The following is a 20,977-nucleotide window of genomic DNA, read 5'->3' as shown; positions in this document are numbered from 1 at the left end:
AGAAAATCCCTTCTTCTTTGCTGAATGTTGTTGTGTCCTTGTTTGACGCCTGGAACTGCTGTGTCCACCTTGTGATCATGAGAGAAAAAGAGATTGTCGGGGAGGAAGGATAGAAATCACCAAATTGACCAAACTCTAGATTTTTGTTTGTTTGTTTGTTATATAAGCTAATCAATGTCCTTACATATAAGTCATTTTGGATGGAGTTTCTTTTATGTGCAGCTGAAAGCACTGTATCTGTATCTAACACCTTACCAATAAAAATGAGAGTTGGAATAGAAATTTATTGGTTAATAAGTATTTACTAAATATCTAAGGTATCTACTCTAATCCATGAACATGTATGTCATGGTTCTGTCCCTCAAGGAACTTAGCGAAACTCAGTGTTTCTCATAGAGAAACTGGAATTAAGATCATTGATGGGGGTTGGGGGACGGGGGCTTTTAAAATGCAGATTCCGTGGTCCCACCATAGACCTACTAAATCATACTTTCGTGGGGAGGAGGAGTGTGAAGGAGAGCAATAATGTGTATTTTAAACAAGTACTTAGATGATTCTAACATATTCTAAAGATAGAACACCACTAATTTATTTAAGAGTAGCCATGTGAATTTAGTAAATAAAATAAGGCAGGCTACATAATGAAGTGCTTAAGTGTGAAATATGGAACATGAACTCTCAACTTCTGTAGACTTTCAGAAGCAGCTTGGTAAGTTAGAGAACAAGACAGACTGAGGATAGGATATGGGTGCCATAGTTACCAACCAAGTGCTTCAGTTCCTGCAGCTTTAAACAAGGTCAGTAGAGCCTATTTCGTTGTATGGTTGTAGATGCTCAATGAGATAACAGAAGCCAAAAAATTGAGACCAATGCCATGCAGCCTGTACTGAATCCAGGGTTATGAGGGCCCCAAGTGCACTCACTCTTGGGGAGCAGTGTTGGCTGATGGTCAAAATTGTATCCAGAAAGAGCAATGAAGAAGTAGACCAAAACCAGCAGAGGGGCCAGTGGAATAGGGCTGCCTCCTCTGCTCAGATGCCAGTCTGTGGTCCTGCCTGTCCCGGCTGGCCTCAGTTTTGTTGCCACTTGAAGGAAGCTTCTAAGGAAGACAGCACCTACTGCATGCAAATGTACTGGCTGCAGCCTTGGAGTTAAGTGATTTATCCTGATGCTAGACTGTAGTTATTTCTTTTCCCTTAGCAGTATTTAAAGTTTATTTTTAAATATTATATTTAAGTGGAAAGATTTCTTTTTTGAATTTTCTTTTCATGACTAAGATTTTTATTTTGATTACTATATTGTTCCACTACCCATCTGCCAGTTTGTTATACTGTGGTGCTTGTGTATTGCTATGATACTGAGAGCTATGCCACCAGTATTTCAAATACCAGCAGGGTCATCTATGGTGGACAGGTTTTAGTGGTGCTTCCATACTAAGTCAGACTAGGAAGAAAGGCCTGGTTATCTGCTTCCAAAAATTAGCCAATGAAAACCCTATGAATCACAACAGAATATTGTCCATTATAGTGCTGAAAGATGATCCCTCTAGGTTGGAAGGACTCAAATACACAGTGACTGCTACAGTGAACTTGAACATATCAATGATTGTGAAGACGGCGCAGGACCGGGCAATGTTTTGTTCTGTTGTACATGGGGTCGCCATGAGTTGGAGCTGACTTGACAGCAACCAACAACAGAAAGTATTACTATTATTGCTTCCTAATAACGCTTAATGAAGCACCAAATGATGATGTGTTTAGTTCTATTTACATGATCCTTACAAGATGTTTATCTTAGAGTTTATATTTTTTTCCCCTATTTTCATTGCCATAAATGCCATAAAGAAAGAGAATGCTGTTTTTGGACCGACCTTTCTAAATTAACAACTGGAAGAACAAACACATGAAAATTCCCAGTCTTCTAAGAGAGATTCCTAAAGATATCATTATGCAAATCAAGTTATCCAAAAAGTTAAAAACTGAGGCCTTTCACTAGTAGCAAGTCCTCTTCAGTAAATGAAAAAAATCTCACTGCTTTCTTAATATATTCTATCAGTGGGACATATATCTAAGTTTAACAAAAACCTGAATATTTCAGACAAGTCCAGATAGAGTTACTAACCACAGGAGGAAGAATTCCTTTTGAGAGGGAAATTTGGGTCTACATAGATCATTGATTATGTCGCTGACAACTGAATCTGAACAGATTTTCCACAGACTCTGAGTTCTATTTCTAAGCAGTTCGGTGTGACTCACACCAGCCGTGCTGTAGCTGGCAGATGCATGGATGTGTTGGTACATACAGCCTTTCGCTTCCCTGCCTATTCTGTTCTTGTGAATAGAGCACTAAATTTACTTAAGAGATTCTGATAGCTATCTTGGCAGCCTGTAATACTCAGTGACAGAAATCTGAAAATTCTAACCTTTTTCTAGAACACAAAAGGGCAGAACTGAAGCAAATTTTCTACATTTTTGTGAAAAGATCTATTATGTGGTTAGTTACATTCCTAGTACACAGAGTCCTTCTGCAAAAAATGAATATAAAGCAAAATTTAGAGAATATTTTGATGCTTCACAAAAAAAAATCTGTGAGTATATGTGGGGAGCAATGAAACTGAAGATATTTTTTTCTATAGTTTCTGCATTGCTTGTTTATAACCACCCATGCCTTCTAAGGTATTTGAGTTTGGTACCTGTAGAAGCTTCCGTTGCTGAGTTTTACAAGGGCTGAATGTTCTGGGGGGTGAGGGAGGCAATTCAAGCTTCAGTCAAGGAAGAAGCAAACCAAGGCCAATGGGGCCTGCACCGGGCCTGCGTGGGAAAGGGCCAGGAAAGGAGAGGACTCCAAACCGTGGCACAGCCAAGAAGAGACTGGAAAAAGAGACTGGTTTTGGATCTTTTCCACCATACAAGGCGAATTCTTCATGCTCAGTAAACTTTTCAATAAAGTTACAAAATTAATGATGTACCTGGTGTGACTGGCTTTTTTTCTTGTGGAAGTATCAAGGCTGGCACAGGTTCCAAACAGTTCCTGTGTGAATGAGGGGACGGTGGGTGGCTGGGTTATACTTACAGGTAAAACATACGTAAGCTGCAGCAGTAAGTTGTTTTGAGGATGTCTGGAGTTTCGATAGCATTTTGTAACACTCTTGAGATCCTTTCCCATGTTGCCTTGCTGTTTTTTGGGTGTGTGCTATTTATGTGAGTATCCAGGGGAAAGAACATCGGGCTTGGAGTCAGAAGACCCGAGTTCAAATTCTGCTTCTGTCACTTATTGTCCTTAACCTCTCTTAGGTTGCTCAGAAGAGGGCTGTTCTTTGTCCTATCTCAAATCTCTGTCCAATTTGCAGAGAGGTTCAATTTAAATAATGTATCTGATGTGCTTTTTAAATATCTGCAAGTGTCTTACACATGTGTTCTTACTATAAACCAAAAAACCCCTTGCCATCGAGTATTCTGACTCATAGCGACCCTATAGGACAGAGTAGAACTGCCCCATAGTGTTTCCAAGGCTGTAATCTTTACAGAAGCAGACTGCCATATCTTTCTCCCACTGAGCAGCTGGTGGGTTTGAACTGCCAATCTTTTGGTTAGCAGCTGAGTGCTTTAATCACTGTGCCACCTTGTTTTATTATAATTAGCAGTAATTATTAGATGGTAAATTACCTGAGAGAAGTTTCTACCCAAGAGGAATATAAGGAATTTTTTATTATACTATCTTTTTTCCATATAGTTCTTATAGTGAAAATACGACCTTCATGAACATTATTTAATTTCATTCCCACAACTACGCAGTGGCATAACTACAATTTCTCTCAATTCAGGAGGAAGTTAGGGCTTGCAGATTATAAGTAACTCAGCTGGGAAATGTCTTACCATGCCTCTTCTGGCTCTTTCTCCTATATCACAGCTTTGTTTAGACCAACTAGTGGTTCTTTCTGTTATATTTGTTTTTTTCTCAGAGGGAGAAGGTGGATTTATTCTTCTGCTTTTAAATACATAACTTTCTCCCAACATCCTGTAATTTCATCCTACTTATCTCTCCTCTGCTTAGCTCGCTTTTCTCGTTGGAGACCTACGGACCTTCTTTGAGGCCCAGAGACTAGAGGGTCTCCCTTCTGCTCTAAGGAACTGAGACTGGCCTCCTCCCAGACCTCAAGTGTAGTCCTCACACTTGAGCAAAAGTTCTCAGGTGTGGTAAAAATCCAAAGAGCCTCCTGGGATGGGATGAACTGAGCTTCATGTGGGCAGTCCCTGTCCTGATTGATTTGGGGTTCTCTGTAAGTAATGCCCAACACCTGCAGCTGTGCTTACCCACAGCCAGAGTCTTGCCCATTCCAGGTGGTGGCAGTGAGAAGATGCTAGAGAGAAAAGAATGAAGGCTGCACCGTGGCTAATGGTAGCTCCTTCCAGGTGCAGATATGATGCTGTGAATTCAGGCCCCCTACTCCCACAGAGGGGCACCGATGGAGGAGGATCGGAAATCTATGGTTGTGTCACATCTTCCATGCCACATGGAGGAGACAGAAGTGAAGATGTCCGTGTGTGTGTGTGTGTGTGTGTGTGTGTGTGTGTGTGTATCTACACACTTGTTGGGAGAATAGGTTGTGTGGATAGAGTATGGATTAAGAATACTGGCTTTGGAGTAACATAGATATAGGTTCCTAGGTTAGAATCTTGGTTCTGTCACTTAGTGTCTGTGTGACCTTGGGGAAATTACTTCATCCTTCTGAACTTCAGTGTCCTTGTGTTTAAAATAGGGAAAATATCCACCTCATCGGATTATTGTGAGGATTAAACGAGATGATCTGACAGAGTAGGAACTGGAAGCTTTAACAATGAATGTGGTTGAAGGGGCCAGAAAATTATGCAGTGTGGGAGAGTGTCCACGGGTGTTATGGATTGAATTATGTTCCCCCCAAAATCTGTCAATTTGGCTAGGTTATGATTCCCAGTACTGTATGATTGTCCACCATTTTGTCATCTGACGTGATTTCCCTACGTGTTGTAAATCCTATTATTATGATATAATAAGATGGATTAGTGGCAGTTATATTGATGAGATCTACAAGACTGAATAGTGTCTTAAGCCAATCTCTTTTAAGATATAAAAGACAGAAGCAAGCAGAGAGACATAGGGACCTCATACCACCAAGAAAGCAGTGCTGGGAGCAGAGCCTGTCTTTTGGACCTGAGGTTCCTGCGCTGAGATGCTCCCAAGAACAAGGGAAGACTGATGACAAGGACCATCCTCCAGAGCTGGCAGAGAGAGAAAACCTTCCCCTGGAGCCAGCACCTTGAATTTGGACTTCTAGCCTACTGGACTCTGAGAGAATAAACTTCTCTTTGTTAAAGCCATCAATTTTTGGTATTTCGGTTATAGCAGCACTAGATGACCAAGACAACTGGTTAATAAAAAAACTTATTAACAACCTCAATGCCTCAGGTATTTCTTTCTTCATAAACTGTGCTGACTATTTCTAGCTTTCTCACCTGGGAATAAGTTCCCCTCAAAGATGGATACAATATTACAAAAGAAAACCACAAAGATCTCCAGCCTAACAAGACCTATCCTGTAGAAAGCTAAACCACAGTTTTGTCTTCCTTTTTAGTATACTTGTCTTCATCACGTAGCAACAAAAGCAATGAATCACAGAATAATAAAATGTCTGCCATGATGCTAAGAAAAAACCTTTAAAATGAATACTTTTCAGACCCTGAATGTCACACTCTACTCATAAAGAGAAACCATTAATCATTTATTATTTTGCCCATTTGACTTACTGAAAGTTTTATGTATCCAAATTTTGAACACCATTCTTTGGCTGTCAGCCAGCCCCTCATCTTCCCAAAATGTGCTTCTGAGGGAATTCCTAAATACATATATTGGCGATAGCCCAGCACAGACAACCTCTCAGTACAAAACAACTTCATTTCCCTGGGTCCTTTTAGTTCAGGAAACTTAGACCTTTCTCCATGGGAGCAGAAACTCAAGATTCATTCCAGAGTCTTTCAAATCAAGCCCAGATAGCATCATAGTTCAAGTTCATACTTCTCTTTGTTCCAGCTTTCATGATGTTCTTGCTACATGACAGAAATGCTCCTGCCTTAGGAATGTTGCTTTTCCCTCCCAGATATCCACATGAGCAACTCCCTCACTTCCTTCTAGTCTTTTTTCAAATGCCAACTTCTCAATGAGACCTACCCTACCCAGGTAATCTAACAATGCATGCCTCTCCCTTCCACTAGATTGGAAACTCTGTGTGGGCTGGGATTCTTGTTATACTTGCCAATAACTCTGCAAATGTCTAGCACAGTGCCTGGCACATACTAGGTACTCAATAAATATATGTGTGGTGTGATGGATCACTTTTACATGGCCTTTCTCACCATGGTCTTGTAACTCCCACCAATGATTGAGTGGGACTATGCAAATAAGGTGCTTGTGGCCCACCAAGGTGATTAGACAGCTTGCTAATAATGCAAATAAGGTGCATGGCACCCTTGTCGGGGTGGGACCATGCAAATAAGATGTATGGAATGCTAACAAGGGGATCAGTTAGTTTTTCTATCTGCTAGGCTTAAAAAAGCCAATCCCAGAGCAGAAGAGGGACCTGACTACCACCAAGAAGAAGAGATGGGTGTGAAGCACATCCTTTAGATCTGAGGTCCCTGTGCTGAGAACCTCCTAGACCCAGGAGATAGAGAGAGCTGTGACACTGGAGACAGCACAAGACAGCAAGAATTGACGGCAGAGGAATGGCAGCAGCAGAACCAGGAGACCGGCATGAGATGGCACAGTGGGGTTCCTGGCCCGTGGAGCAAGGCAGTTACAATGGGTGTGAAAAGAGCAAGGGAGCTGAGCATCTCTGGGCAGGAGGCTTGCTGGTAGAGTGGGGTGTCTCCAGGCATTTATTGGTGGAGCTAAAGGTCTTTGTACCACTTGCCCAAGCAGGGCAGAGGCTGGGCTGGCCTCAGAGACTCAACAGGCCTGATGGGCTGAGGGGCTAAGGGCCAAGAGGCCAAGAGCCAGAGAGAGGCCTGCCTGCATACATGGCCGAGAAGCTGTCCTGACCGAAGAACTGTATCCTGAGTTGTTCCTGATCCTGAATTGTAACCTGTTACTTGTCTAATAAACTCCATAATCGTGAGTATTGTCTGTGAGCTGTGTGTGGTCATTGCAATGAATTAGCAAACGCAGCAGAGAAGTAGAGAGTGCCATGGGAGAGACGGCTGGTGTCAGAATTTGTAAGAAGGTTGGAGAGAGGAGGTATGTCTGACCTCTGCTTCATAGGAATCAGTCTTGGGCTTATGCTGATGGTGATCCTCTCTCCCCCTCGTGAAGTCAGAGGAGGTCAGATGCCTCCACCATGCCACCATTTTTACAATATGTTAAATAAATAAATGGTAATAATCAATTTTTGAAGACCAAACAATCTGAGGGATGGAAAAAACCTTGGAAATTATTTGATTCAGCAGTGAGAAAAAAACTTTTTTTTTAAGAGGGCCAATTTAAGAAAAATAAAAAGAGATTTATGGTCAGAACTTGTTTTCATTCAAAATTAAATCTCATGGGGGTATAATGCATGTTCTTAAACCTTAGCCGCCTGCTTTATTACATAGAATGCTTGCAAGACAATTAGCTGTAAAATTAATATGCAGGAGAATTGAGAAGCAGCAAGCAGGGACAGCTTTCTAATCTGAATCTTAGAAATGAAATGTGGGTCTTATCTTGAACACAAATGGCTTTTGGGACTCAGGCTGCTCATCCCTGGCCCTTTGAAACCACCATTCTACTTTATGGAGGAGTCATAGATTTCCCAGAGAAGATAAAACATTTTCTTTTGCTCAGGGTCACATAGCTAACTAGAGGCCAATTCAAGGGTAAATCTGAGGTTTCCCAACCTCCATTCAGTGTTCCTGTCAACGGAACAAGAAAAAGAAGAAAAAGTGAAAAAGCTTTGGTTCTTTTCTGTTCAATTAAGCCTTAGCGAGTTTTGGATACACAGTCATCATCAGTGGAAGTTTGGTCTTTGTGAATTGATGATGAACAAATGGGGAAATAGAAATTATTGTCTTTAATATGACATCACCATAATTGTCCTATAAATGATTGCAAGCATTCTGCCTCCTCTGGCATTATTAATGTTGTGGTTTGCTGCTAGTCGATTCTGACTCATAGCCACCCTATAGGACAGCGTAGAACTGCCTCATAGAGTTTTCTAAGCTATAATTGCCTGTAATCTTTACGGGTGCAGATCACCAGGTCTTTTCTCCCATGGCCCATGGAGTAGCTGGCGGGTTGAACAGCCAACCTTTGGATTGGCAGCTGAGTGCTTAATCATTGTGCTGCCAAGGCTCCGCATTATTGATATGATCTAACATTTAACAAGTACTAATAATGCACAGGCGTTGCTCGACTGCCTGAGGCCAAGAAGAGCCCTGTAAACACACCAGGTCTGCCTGTCGTTTTAATGGATGTATCTCTAACAAACCCTTTCTCATAGCATAGATATTACAACTCTGTGGTTGCTGGAGTTTGCTTTCTTTTTTGGTTGGTGTTATTTGAATTTAGTATTATCTATAAATAATCCCACATAAGGCAGAACTTCTGAGAACATGTAATGTATATTCAGGCAGTTTAATGAATAGATCATGCTTTTACTTATGTAAGTTTGTATATCAACAAATTTGTTGCCACCCAATGACCACTATGACTTGAAAGATGAAGTAACTGCTTTTTCAGTTAGCCAGCTGCCCAAGAGTCTACTGCTTTAATGATTCAACTGAAGTAAAGCTCTAGTGATTCAATTGGCCCAACATTGCTCTTCATTAAATCTGACAACTATAGTTTGTCAAGAATCAATATTCAATGCACCATGATAGGCTACTATACCAGTCAGTACCAGTACCAGGTGCTATCAGGTTGATTCTGATTCATGGTAACCCCATGTGTGTCAGAGTAGAACTGGGTTCCATACGTTTTTCAGTGGCTGATATTTTGGACATGAATCACCAGTCCTTTCTTCCAAGGTGCCTCTGGGTGGACTAGACCTCCAACCTTTTGGTTAGCAGCCAAGCTCTTTAACCTATTGTATCATCCAGGACTCCAACAGTCTACCGTTTTTGTCGTTAGGTGCCATCTAGTCGATTTCAACTCTTAGCAACCACACGTGACAGAGAAGAACAGCCCCACAAGGTTTTCTAGGCTATAATCTTTGCAGGAGTAAATCGCCAGGTCTTTCTCCCACAGAGTGGCGGGGTGGGTTCAAACTGCTAACCTTTCAATTAGCAGCTGAGCATAAGGCCATAGAGTCCCTGCCTTTAGGGAGCTTGAAGCCTCTTCTGAAAGATTAGAGGGGAGAGAGAGAGAACTAACCCTCCCAAGTGGTAAATAGCGAGTTCTAGACCTAGGGCTAAGACAGCAATGGAAGGGGAGGGCAAAGAGGAGATGAAGGTAGAAATGAGTATTGAGGTAAGATAAACTTCATCATGCTTTTGATTTGAATTATAGAATATTTCTTTCTCTTTGTGTTAGTTTTAGTTTCTCTCCAATGTAAGAAATGGCAGTGCCCTTGGATTTCTTTTTAAGTGTGTTGCCATCTCCCAGGAATTTGTTCTCTCTTTCATCTTCTGGAATGAAAGTCACCAGCCTAGGCTAAAGCAATCACTTGGGTTAATTTTGGAATTTGACAGATCAGAAGACTGATTCCTATTTTCCGTTTGTCATGTGGGAAGTTAGGTCCCTGGGAGGAACAAAACAACTTCCCTTACTTCTTGGATGATAAGGTTAGCTAATATCCATTTATAGTATTATTTTTATGCATACCACATTCATTCTCCTTAATTTAAAAAAAAGGATCTATCCTATTATTATATATATATTTGTGAGATTTTTTGAAATTGTACTTTAGATGAAGGTTTACAGAACAAACTAGCTTCTCATTAAGTGCACATATTGTCTTATGACATTGGTTAACAGCCCCATGACATGTCAACACTCTCCCTTCTCAACTTTGTGTTCCCTATTACCAGCTTTCCTGTCCCCTCCTGCCTTCTAGTCCTTGCCCCTGGGCTAGTGTGACCCTTTAGTCTCGTTTTGCTTTATGGGACTGTCTAATCTTTGGATGAAGGGTGAACCTCAGGAGTGACTTCATCACTGAGCTAAAAGTGTGTCCGAGGGCCATACTCTCAGGGTTTCTCCAGTCTCTGTCAGGCCACTAAGTCTAGTCTTTTTTTGTGAGTTAGAATTTCATTCTATATTTTTCTCCAGCTCTGTTCGGGACCCTGTATTGTGATTCCTGTCAGAGCAGTCAGTGGTGATAGCTGGGCACCATCTAGTAGTTCTGGACTCATTCTGATGGAGGCCATGGTAGTTGTGGTCTGTTAGTCCTTTGGACTAATCTTTCCCTGTGTCTTTACTTTTCTTCATTCTCCCTTGCTCCCGAGGGAGTGAGACCGGTGGAGCATCTTAAATGGATGCTTACAGGCTTTTAAGACCCCAGACACTACTCATCAAAGTAGGATGTAGAACATTTTCTTCATAAACTATGTTATGCCAATTGGCTAGATGTTCTTGGAGACCATGGACCCCACAGCCTTCAGCCCGGTAATTTGGTCCCTCAGGGAGTTTGGATGTGTCTATGGAGCTTCCATGATCTTGCCTTGTACAAGTTGTGCTGGCTTCCCCAGTATTGTACACTGTCTTGCCCTTCACCATAGTTACCACTTATCTACTGTCTATTTAGTGTTTATCCATTCCCACCCCTCCCCTTCCTCGTAGCCATCAAAGATTGTTTCTTCGGTGGGTAAACCCTTTCATGAGTGTTTATAGTAGTGGTCTCATACAATATTTGTTCTTATGTGATTGAATTATTTCGTTCAGCATAATGCCCTCCAGATTCATCCATGTTGTGAGATGCTTCGCAGATTCATCTTTGTTCTTTATCATTGCATAGTACTCCATTGTGTGTATGTACCATAGTTTATCCATTCATCTGTTGATGGGCATCTAGGTTGCTTCCATTTTTTGCTATTGTGAACAATGCTGCAATGAACATGGGTGTGCATATCTATTCATGTGACAGCTCTTATTTCTCTAGGGTATATTCCTAGTAATGGGATTGCTGGATCATATGGTATTTCTACTTCTAGCTTTCTAAGGAAGCGCCATATCGTTTTCCAAAATGGTTGTACCATTTTAGATTCCCAACAGCAGTGCATAAGAGTTCCACTCTCCCTGTAGCCTCTCTAATATTTCTTACTTTCTGTGTTTTTGGTTCGTGCCAATAATGTCAGGGTGAGATGGTATCTCACTGTGGTTTTGATGTGCATTTCTCTAATGGCTAGTGATTGTGAGCATTTATTCATCTGTCTGTTAGCTGCTTGAACGTCTTCTTTGGTGAAGTGTCTGTTCATTTCCTTTGCCCATTTTTTAATTGGATTGTTTGTCTTTTTGTTGTAGAGTTGTTGGATGTTCCTGTAGATTTTAGAGATTAGATCTTTGTCCGATTTGTCATAGCCAAAATTTTTTTCCCAGTCTGTAGGTTCTCTTTTTACTTTTTTGCTGAAGTCTTTTGATGAGCATATGTGTTTAATTTTTAGAAGATACCAGTTATCTAGCTTATCTTCTGGTGTTTGTGTGTTGTTAGTTATGGTTTGTACCCTGTTAATGTCGTGATTTCTTCTATTACCCAGTGGTTTGTTAGCAGGGTGTTATTCAGTTTCCATGTAATTGATTTTTTTTCCTTACTCTTCCTGTTGTTAGTTTCTACTTTGATGTTGTTGTGATCAGAGAAGCTACTTTGTATTTTCTCAATGTTTTGGATTTTGTTGAAGGTTGCTTTGTGGCCTAAGATCTGGTCTATTCTGGAGAATGTTCCACGTACGTCGGAAAAGAATGTGTACTTTGCAGCTGTTGGGTGGAGTGTTCTATATATGTCTATGAGTTGAAGTTGGCTGATTGTGTCCTTTAAATCTTCTGTATCTTTTCTGAGTTTCCTTCTAGATGTTCTGTCCTTTACCTAGAGTGGTATGTTGAAGTCTCCTACTATTATTGAAGAACTGTCAATTTCACTTTTCAGTGCTGTTACAGTTTGTTTTATGTATTTTGGAGCCCTGTAATTTGGTGCGTAGACATTTATTATCATTATGTCTTCATGATGGATTGTCCCTTTAATCATTATTTAGTGCCCTTCTTTGTCTTTTTTGGTAGATTCTGTTTTAAAGTCCATTTTACTGGAGATTAGTATTGCCACTCCTGCTCTTTTTTGGTAGCTGTTTGCTTGTTTTTTTCACATCCTTTGATTTTTAATAAATTTACGTCTTTGTTTCTAAGGTGTGTCTCTTGTAGACAGCATATTGATGGATTCTTTTTTTTTTTTTTAATCCATTGTGTCACTGTCTGTCCCTTTAGGGGTGCATTTAGGCCATTTACATTTGGTGTAATTATTGATAGGTGTGAGTTTATTGCTATCATTTTGTAGTGCTTTTTTATTGTGGTACTAACGTTTTCTTTGTTCCTCTTACTCTCCTGTGCTAAATTCCTTTCGTTTTTTTTTTTTTTTCATTTTTGTAGATTTTGTTTTTACTGAGACTTTATTTTGATGAGTAGATTTGTTAACTTTCTTTGTGGTTACCTTGAAATTTACCCTTATCTTCCTAGGTTGGAAATAGTATATTATTACTGGTATCACCTTGCCTTCCTCTCCATTAGAAAGGTCTATACCTACTCCGTTTATTCCCTCTTTTATTGTTCCGACATTGTTGTCATTTACAGGTTAACCTCTCTGGTTCCCTGTTGTAAACCTTTTGGTTTTGAATAGTCCTTGAGAGTTCATTTCCTAGGTTGGTATCTGGCTGGCATGATCTTGCATCCTAGATTCAGGCTGTCATCTGATGTTGTTTGTTCTCAAACCGAAGGACTCCCTTTTTAATAATTCTTGTAAGTTTGGTTTGGTTTTTACATGTTCCCTTGATTTCTGTTTATCTGGAAATGCCCTAATTTCACTATCATATTTGAATGAGAGTTTTGCAGGATATAATATTCTTGGTTGGCAATTTTTTTCTTTCAAGGTTTTATATATGTCATCCCATTGCCTTCTTGCCTGCATGGTTTCTGCAGAGTAATCAGAGCTTAATCTTATTTTTTCCCCTCTGTGTGTGACTTTTTGTTTTTCTCGAGCTGCTCTCAGGATTCTTTCTTTGTCCTTGTTTGCAGCTAATGTGATTATGATATGCCTTGGTGATTTTGTTTTGGGGCCTATCCTATATGCAGTTCATTGAGCTTCTTGGATGGTCAGCTTTTCATCTGTCATGATATTAAGGAAGTTTTCTGTCAGGAATTCTTCAATGATCCTCTCTGTGTTTTCTGTTTTTCTGTCCCTTTTCTGGAACTTTGATCACTCACAAATTTTTCCTTTTGACTCTATCCCACAACATTCTCAGGTTTCTTCATTTTTCTTCGTTCTTTTTTGCGATTTTTCCTCAAATAAAGTGGTATCGAAGTTATTTGTCTTCAGTTTCACTGATACTGTCTTCCAGTGTTTCAAACCTGCTCCTCAGACCCTCCATGAAACTGTCCATTTCTGAATTCTTGTTGTTTATCTTTTGTATTTCTAATTGTTGTTTTTGTTTGATTTCTAGTTGTGAATTTATTTTGACATTTTGTTCCTGTATTATTTTCCTGAATTCTTCCATTGTTTTGTCTGTGTCTTCCATGAATTTGTCTATTTTTTTCCTTATTTTTGTCTACTTTTTGCTTCAACTTTTGGATTGCTCAAATAGTAGAGATTTGAATTCTCTATCAGGCAGTTCCAGTGACTTTTCTTCTACTGGAAAGTCATCTAGTGTTTTATTTTGGATGCTTACTGGAACCATCCTGTTCTTTTTTTTGGTACGTTTTGATATTGTCTGCTGTCTTTGGGACATTCAGTAGTTATTTTCTTCATTTATTGATTGTAGATTTGTTTGTTTTGTCCTTCTTTTTTGTTTTATTTGGTCATGTCTGAGCAGGCAGGCTGTGCGTTCTTTGTTGTTTGCTCGCCTGTAGGCACAATACTTTTCACCTCCTTGTCCAATGGGCAGGGCCAGTCACTCAGCTATGGTGAAGCAGGGCAGGTCCAGCTGAAGGAGAGGGGCTGGGATGGGTTGTATGTGGCACGTACTGGGGCCAACAGGGCAGGCTGGCAGTCAGTGCAGGGCAGGTTCTTGTAGGCCATACCTGTGCTTCTTGAGGGTGCAATATTCAGTGCTCGGTGCAGATAAGCAGGGGGAGGTTGTGATGTGTGGAGCTACACTGGATATGGGAAAGAAGAAAGAGAAGAGAGACAAAAAAGTGCTGAGGGAGACTGCCATTGGAATGGAGAGACGAGCAACTGAGAAATGAAGAAAAAGGAAAAAAGAAGAGAAAAAATAAATAAAAATTAAAAAAAAAGAAAGAAATGCCCCCAGAGATCCCACTAGCGACTGGGGAAGTGGCTCCCAGGCCTCAGAGCACAGCCCATCTTGAAGGGGAAGAGATGGTATACAGAGCCAGGTATTCAGGAGACAGGAAAAGAAGGAAAGTAGAGAGAGATGAATAACTGAGAAATGAAGAAAAGAAAAAGAGAAAACAAAATAAATAAAAAAAGAAATGCTCCCAGGGATCCCACTGGCCCAGGTGCGCAGACTGGAGAAGTGGCTCCCAAGCTGTGCAGTACAGCCCGTCTAGAAGGGTGGAGATGGCACACAGCACCAGATATTCAGGAAACAGGAAAAGAAGGTAAGTAGAGAGAGACAAGAAACCGAGAAAGGAAGAAAAACAAAAAGGAAAAAAGAAAAAGAAAACAAACAAACAAAAAAAGCCCCCAGGGATGCCACCAGCATGGTGGCTCGGACCAGGGAAGCAGTTCCCCAGACAAGCAGCACTTCACAGCCTGTCAAGAAGAAGCAAAGATGTCACATGGAGCCAGGTGTTCAAGTGAAAGGAGGAGAAGGATGTAAGAGGCAGTGAAGAAACCAAAAGAAGCCGAAAAAAGCAACTCCAGCAACAAAGAAATGGCACTGAAGGAGCCAGCCAGTGTGAGTGGGGCAAATCCAAATAGCACGGAGCTGACACTTCCCAGCCAAGCGACCTTGGCCTGCTGGGAAGTGGCAGAAGCCTAGCAGGGTGAAGAAGGGTGGGGAGTGGGAAAGCATGTATCACTGGTTACCGGGTGCTCTGTCTCCTGCTGGGAGCTCCATGAAGCTGCTTTCTTGTAGTACCTGTCTGCAGATCTCCAACGGGAGCCCAAGACGACGAATCCATGCTGCATTAGCTGATAGGGGACCTCAGCTTATATCTCTCCTCACTCTCTGTTCTCCGTCAGTTTATTTCATTTTGTGCTTTGTTGAGTTCTTTATCTCTTCAGTTGACACTTAGGGTTCCAGGATTGATGTTTGTCTCTATTTTACTTAGTTTTTTGGTTCTTTGCTGTGGAGGGATGGCATGGTGCTTCTGTCTATAGTGTCATGTTGACTCCGCATCCTTCCAACTATTATATTTTTAAACATTAAAAAAACCTTCCCCCTAATTTGGTTCCACTATCTCTAAAGTATAGACATGTAGTCATATAATCAAATACAACTTATGAACAGCATGAAAAGAGGTGCATACAATGTGGTTGAAATATTTGGAATGTATTAAATCCAGTTGACTAGCTAGATTAAGGAAGTTCTTAATAGTGACAGTGTTGCAAATCAGTGAATATAAAATTTTTATCATTTCATTATTCAAGGTAATTAAAAAATTCAAAGTTCAGGATTTAGATTTTTCTCTTTACGTTGACTCATTTCAACTGTTTGGTCATTTTTCTTCTTTGGTCATGATGTATATTTTAGAATGAGAATTATTCTAAAGCAACAGGGGACCCTAAACCAAAACCCATTGCCGTTGAGTCAATTCTGACTCATAACAACCCTACAAGACAGAGTAGAACTGCCCCATAGAGTTTCCAAGGAGCAGCTGGTGGATTCGAACTGCCTAATTTTGGTTGTCAGCCGAGTTCTTAACTACTATGCCACCAGGGCTCCACAGGGGACCCTAGAGAGCTTCTAGTCCAACCTCTTCATTTTGAAAATAAAAGGACCAAGGCCCAGACACATTATGGGACTGACTGAAATCACACAGCAAATGAGTGGAAGAGCTGAGACTAAACCCCAAGTACCTTGAAAATATTACTGGAAGCATCAGACCAAATTTACTTTGACATATGGAATTGAAAAATACTCAAATTAATGTGCACTGCCTCTGTGACCCCGCCTTTACAGACTAGAATTCTAGGCTTTTTTGGACAATGCGCATGTATCAATAACATGTCATTGAATTTCCCAAGTCCCCAGAGTTGTCCCTCTCCTATAGGCCTTTCCTGGATGAACTCCAAATGTGGCAGTATAAATAGTAAACCAAAATTTTATGATGATTAATTTAAGATACTTCAAAACTTTGTGAATTTTTAACATGAAAGGTCAACAGATTTATTTATTTTGAAAGTCACAGTTAACCATATCTGAGCTTGTTGTTTGTCGCTCATTGCCTAGGTTGTATCAATTATCCATAAATCTACAGAAACTTATGGAAGTTAGTTAAGAAGGAGGCAGTGAAATCGGCTTGCTCTGCCAACCAGAAAGGAATAGGATAGAGAGGTTCATTTTTCTGAGATTGCTTAAGTGAAGTCCCTTCTGAATGCAAATAACTAGATGAGCTCAAAGGTCTCATTCAAGTACTCTAATCTCTGACTAAATTATTATATATAGTAAATATTAGTTAAAACTTATTGTAATTTAGACTTACTTGTCAATATATTCAACTAGATTTGTAGAATTCCTGGTTGACATTTTGGCTGGAGATAATCTTACCTAAAACAAAGGTCATGGATTTAAAATACATCATCTGCTACTTTACTAGGAAATCTTAGACATCTTATCCTTATATAAATGTTTTAATTTTAAACAAAATGCTCATCATAGATTATAGGCCACTAGCCAATTAATCTTGTGCATGCCCTATTTATGTTAATGACTAAAACCAAAATTAAGTTCTGAGAAAATACCGAAGAGCTGCATTTCATAGATTTGGTATCACAGTCAGGAAAAACTTTTTGGAAAATTCAAAGCCATAGATTATTCCTAGATTATTTTTAATGAAATATTCAATGGTTATTGAAAGAGTTACTAAAGAAGTCTTCACCGAGTGAATTATTCTTGACATGCTGATTTCTAAGGAGAATCAGCTAATTTCCCAAAACGAAGCCCAAAACTAGAAAACTAGTTTATTCAAGTATTTGTGTTTTCTAGGAAAACTGGATATGAGACTACCATAAAAACAAAAACAAAACAACCCATTGCCATGGAGTCAGAGATAAAAGCACAGAACACAGCTATTTACATAATTTACTAGTATTGCACATAGCTGGACATACAGATACTTAACTGACAACCTCAAATCCAATAAAATGATACTACTAGAAAGTTCTATTTGTATGAAGGTTCATAATTTTGCAGCACTTCTGTGAGGAAAGAGGATACCAAATACTTCTTTGCATATGCTGAAAATGCTTAAACTTTAATATTCTTTTATTCTTTGAGCCTAAAAACAGGACACGGTTATATCCTAATTTTAATAGCCTGTCATGAACTAGATTCAAGAGGGAGAGTGTGAATGCATTCTACTTCAGTTAAAAACTTGAACAAAATCTATTCATAGGATATTTTTTGCTTGGTTTGTTATTGTATAGTATAATGTTGGACAGCCTATGCTAACACCCATGTGCAGAAATCATTCCTTTTGCAAATGTCCAAGGAACCACCACTTCTTAATTTAGGACCTAAGAAACTTAATTGGAAACCTTCTTCCGCCAATAAAACTTGAAAAAAATATGAGTCCATTATCAAACATGCTAATAAACAAGACCTGGCCACTGCCAGGCTCGCTTGAGCCAGTCTACTTGGTGACTGGCAACCAGAACAAGCTGGAGGTTGCTCAGGATACAGCCAGTAAGCCATCATGATAGTGCCTTAGGCCCTCTCTCCTCATTGCTGAGTGGGGTCTAAGCCCAATCTTCTCTTCAGAAGGTTGATGAGTTGACCCACTGAGCAACAGGTGCTGACATCATGGAAACTAACTTAATTCCCTAGGATTTGCCTGGCTTTCTGCCCTGGTTCCTGTTTTTGCTGCAGGTCCATGCTGGAATAGTGTTGTACCCTGGGCTTCTCAACTGCTTCGTGCCAGCTCATGCCTCCCTATCTATCTACCGTTCCCCCTGGCCTGTGGGAGTGGGCTTTTGGTATTCCTTAGCAACTGGTTGGTCCCTGCCATGAGTCAGAATCTCCTTGACAGCAACTAACAACAACAACAGTCACCTGTAAATATTTCTTGAATGAATTCGATGAAAATTATGTCCAAGAACACTAAATTATTGGGCTATTTTCTCCCTTTCTCCTTCTGGACAACTGGATATATACCTGTTTTATTTTTAATTTTTTAAATGTTTATGTTTGATTTGGAAAATCATAAGTATCATTCTCTTAAAAACACACCTACAACACACTTTTAAAATGACAAATGTTAAGTTTGATGCTGAAGTAAAATTTATAAAAATAAAAAAAGTAAAAGATACAAAAAAAAACTTCTCACTCGAAATTCTACTACCTATAGGTTGTTAATGTATCTATTTCTCCTTTTTTCCTATGTAATTTTTCATGTATCTAAGACTGTACTGTATTTAAAATTTTATATCATAGCTAATTGAATATACAAACCAGTTCTGTTTCATCCACATTTCTACACATAATGCTAACAAAATTGCCTCACAGTTAACTTGATGGAATTGGTGGACCCATCTGTTATTATGGGATTTTTACTGTGCCAGTTTTCACCTGTTCCATAATAATACTCAAAAATGTCACAGTCATTTATGGCTTTATGGACTATAAAATACTTTCCTGTATATGATGTGATTTCATTCTTCCAAAAGCACTGTAAGATGGATATCGTTATCTCCTTTAAGGATGACATTAGTTACTTTAAGTAACTGAAATCCTTCCTTATTACAGAAAGAATTTTAGTTTACTACTTCATAGATGAGAAATTTGAGGAACAAAGACATAACGAACTTGCTTAAGATCGCATAGATAATGGTGGTAATAATACCACAACTATTATTGATTGAACTTTCCCTACCTGCTAAGCCCTTTACATAAGTGACTTATTTAAAATTCACAACATCTTTGTAAGATAGGTCTAATTAGCCCCATTTAACAGAAGAGGAAACAGAGAGTTTAAGTAATTGTCCAAAGTCACACAGCTAGTTCATGGTACAGCCAATATATACCAAAGATCAGTGTTTGAGGCTGAGCTAGCTTTCTGCTGCTCGTTCCATAATAATAGGCCACATCTTCTGGTCAGGTGTTATGAGGATTACAGAACAAAGTCTAAAAGCAGTGCTTGCTTTCAATGTTCTTTTTAATTACTGGGGAAGATATGACAAGTACTAATAAAAGAAACATTTCTGTTTAGCTATTCCTTTTTTCATGTTAGAGATCAAGTCTACACCTTGAGTTTGTCGTGGTTCTTTTTGAATCTTCATAGAAAGCAAATCATTATCAAGCTTTTGCTAATCTTCTCTGCCCCACATCTTAAAAGTCAGTCCAAGTAATGCGTTTATAGTTTGAGACCCTTTTTCTTTTCAGCTTGTGCGGTCATCAGTCACTTTATCAAGTCACAACGAACAGGAAACGTGGTAAGAATGAAAAGAAACACCACTCTTCCACTATCCTTAAAACTCTCTAAGCAATGCTAAGCTTTAAGGAAGCTGAGCAAAATATTCTATTTTTAATATGAATATCTAAAAGTACTTGCTTTCTTTTCTTGGTCACTGGCTGAGCCAGGAAGAGGGCCATCAGGTTCATCTGGTAGTTCCTTGGCAGTCGGAGAGGCACTTTTGTTTACATCTGTATCTAGGCAACCAGAATGCTATATCAGATCAGGAACTATGGCAAGTAAATTTTAGTAGTGGTGGTAAGGGCAGTTTCTGTACGTACGGCTAAGGTTAAAGGGAGGTTTCCAATTTGTTTGATACCTTCCCTCTTCCCTCATCCACTACCCCAGTTCTGCCCCTGGCCCCCATCATACCCATAGTAAGCTAGAACTATAGACACTACCAGAAGACATTTTGGACACTTTGTTGAGGTTTGTGCACTCATTTAAATCAAGCAGTTCTAAAATTATAGCTAATAATTTCTCACCCATTGTGCCCAAGTCATCTGAGTGTCTCCTTTGAGATTACTTTCTTTATTTGTATTAAGAAATATAAGTAAGGTAGTGAAATAGAAAGCTAGAGACATAACTGATCCATGAACAAATACCTGAACTCATGGTGCTCGGTTTCCAAGCTTTATTTTTTGTTGATTTGATTTTTTGAAGGTGGTCAGAGATTTTTTTTTTTTTCCTCCTCTCAGAAAGTCACAGTACTAGGGAAACTTGAGTGCATCCTGACCAATGTCTTCATGTTTCTGGGGCATTTTCCCAAGAGTGCCCAGCTGCATTGTGACTGCAGGAAGGATCTGTGATGTCAATGTTTTTTGTTCTCACACTTTAAGTCGTTAAGTCCATGGGACTTAGCAGCTTCCAGGGTTTTCTTTAATTCTTATCATCATAAAAATCACTCTGTCCTTCATCTGTTTTTGCCTCAATGGGTGGGAAGTGGCCATTGCTAACACTGATACTTCACACCCTTCCCTTGATTTTGAAACCCTAGTTAAAGGCTCCTAAGAGGCAACCCAAGATAAGATAGAGCTGTTGTGCAAGGTCCATTAACTCCCTTTTCTTCATGACTAACTGCTGATATGCTCTAGGCAACATTTTCTTTTATTGTTGTGCTTTAAGTGAAAGTTTACAATTCATGTTAGTCTCTCATACAAAAATTTGTACATACATTGTTATTTGACCCTTGTTGCTCTCC

At 39.6% G+C, this 20,977-nt stretch overlaps 1 protein-coding gene across 1 annotated transcript in view; it reads right to left on the bottom strand.

Moving 5' to 3' along the window:
- Positions 1 to 20,187, bottom strand: part of FAM81B (family with sequence similarity 81 member B) — an 80,313-nt gene extending 60,126 nt beyond the window's left edge. The window contains exons 1-3 of the mRNA XM_004375034.1: positions 20,178 to 20,187; positions 19,876 to 19,973; positions 16,810 to 16,874 (exon numbers count right to left, since the gene is read on the bottom strand). Coding sequence (XP_004375091.1) covers positions 16,810 to 16,874; positions 19,876 to 19,973; positions 20,178 to 20,187 — 173 coding nt within the window. The remainder of the gene's footprint in view (positions 1 to 16,809; positions 16,875 to 19,875; positions 19,974 to 20,177) is intronic.
- Between the last annotated feature and the right edge of the window lie 790 nt (positions 20,188 to 20,977).

The sequence above is a fragment of the Trichechus manatus genome, unplaced genomic scaffold (genome assembly GCF_000243295.1).
Source record: "Trichechus manatus latirostris isolate Lorelei unplaced genomic scaffold, TriManLat1.0 scaffold00032, whole genome shotgun sequence".
Classification (NCBI taxonomy): Eukaryota; Metazoa; Chordata; class Mammalia; order Sirenia; family Trichechidae; genus Trichechus; species Trichechus manatus.
This window is presented reverse-complemented; position numbering and strand designations above follow the sequence as displayed.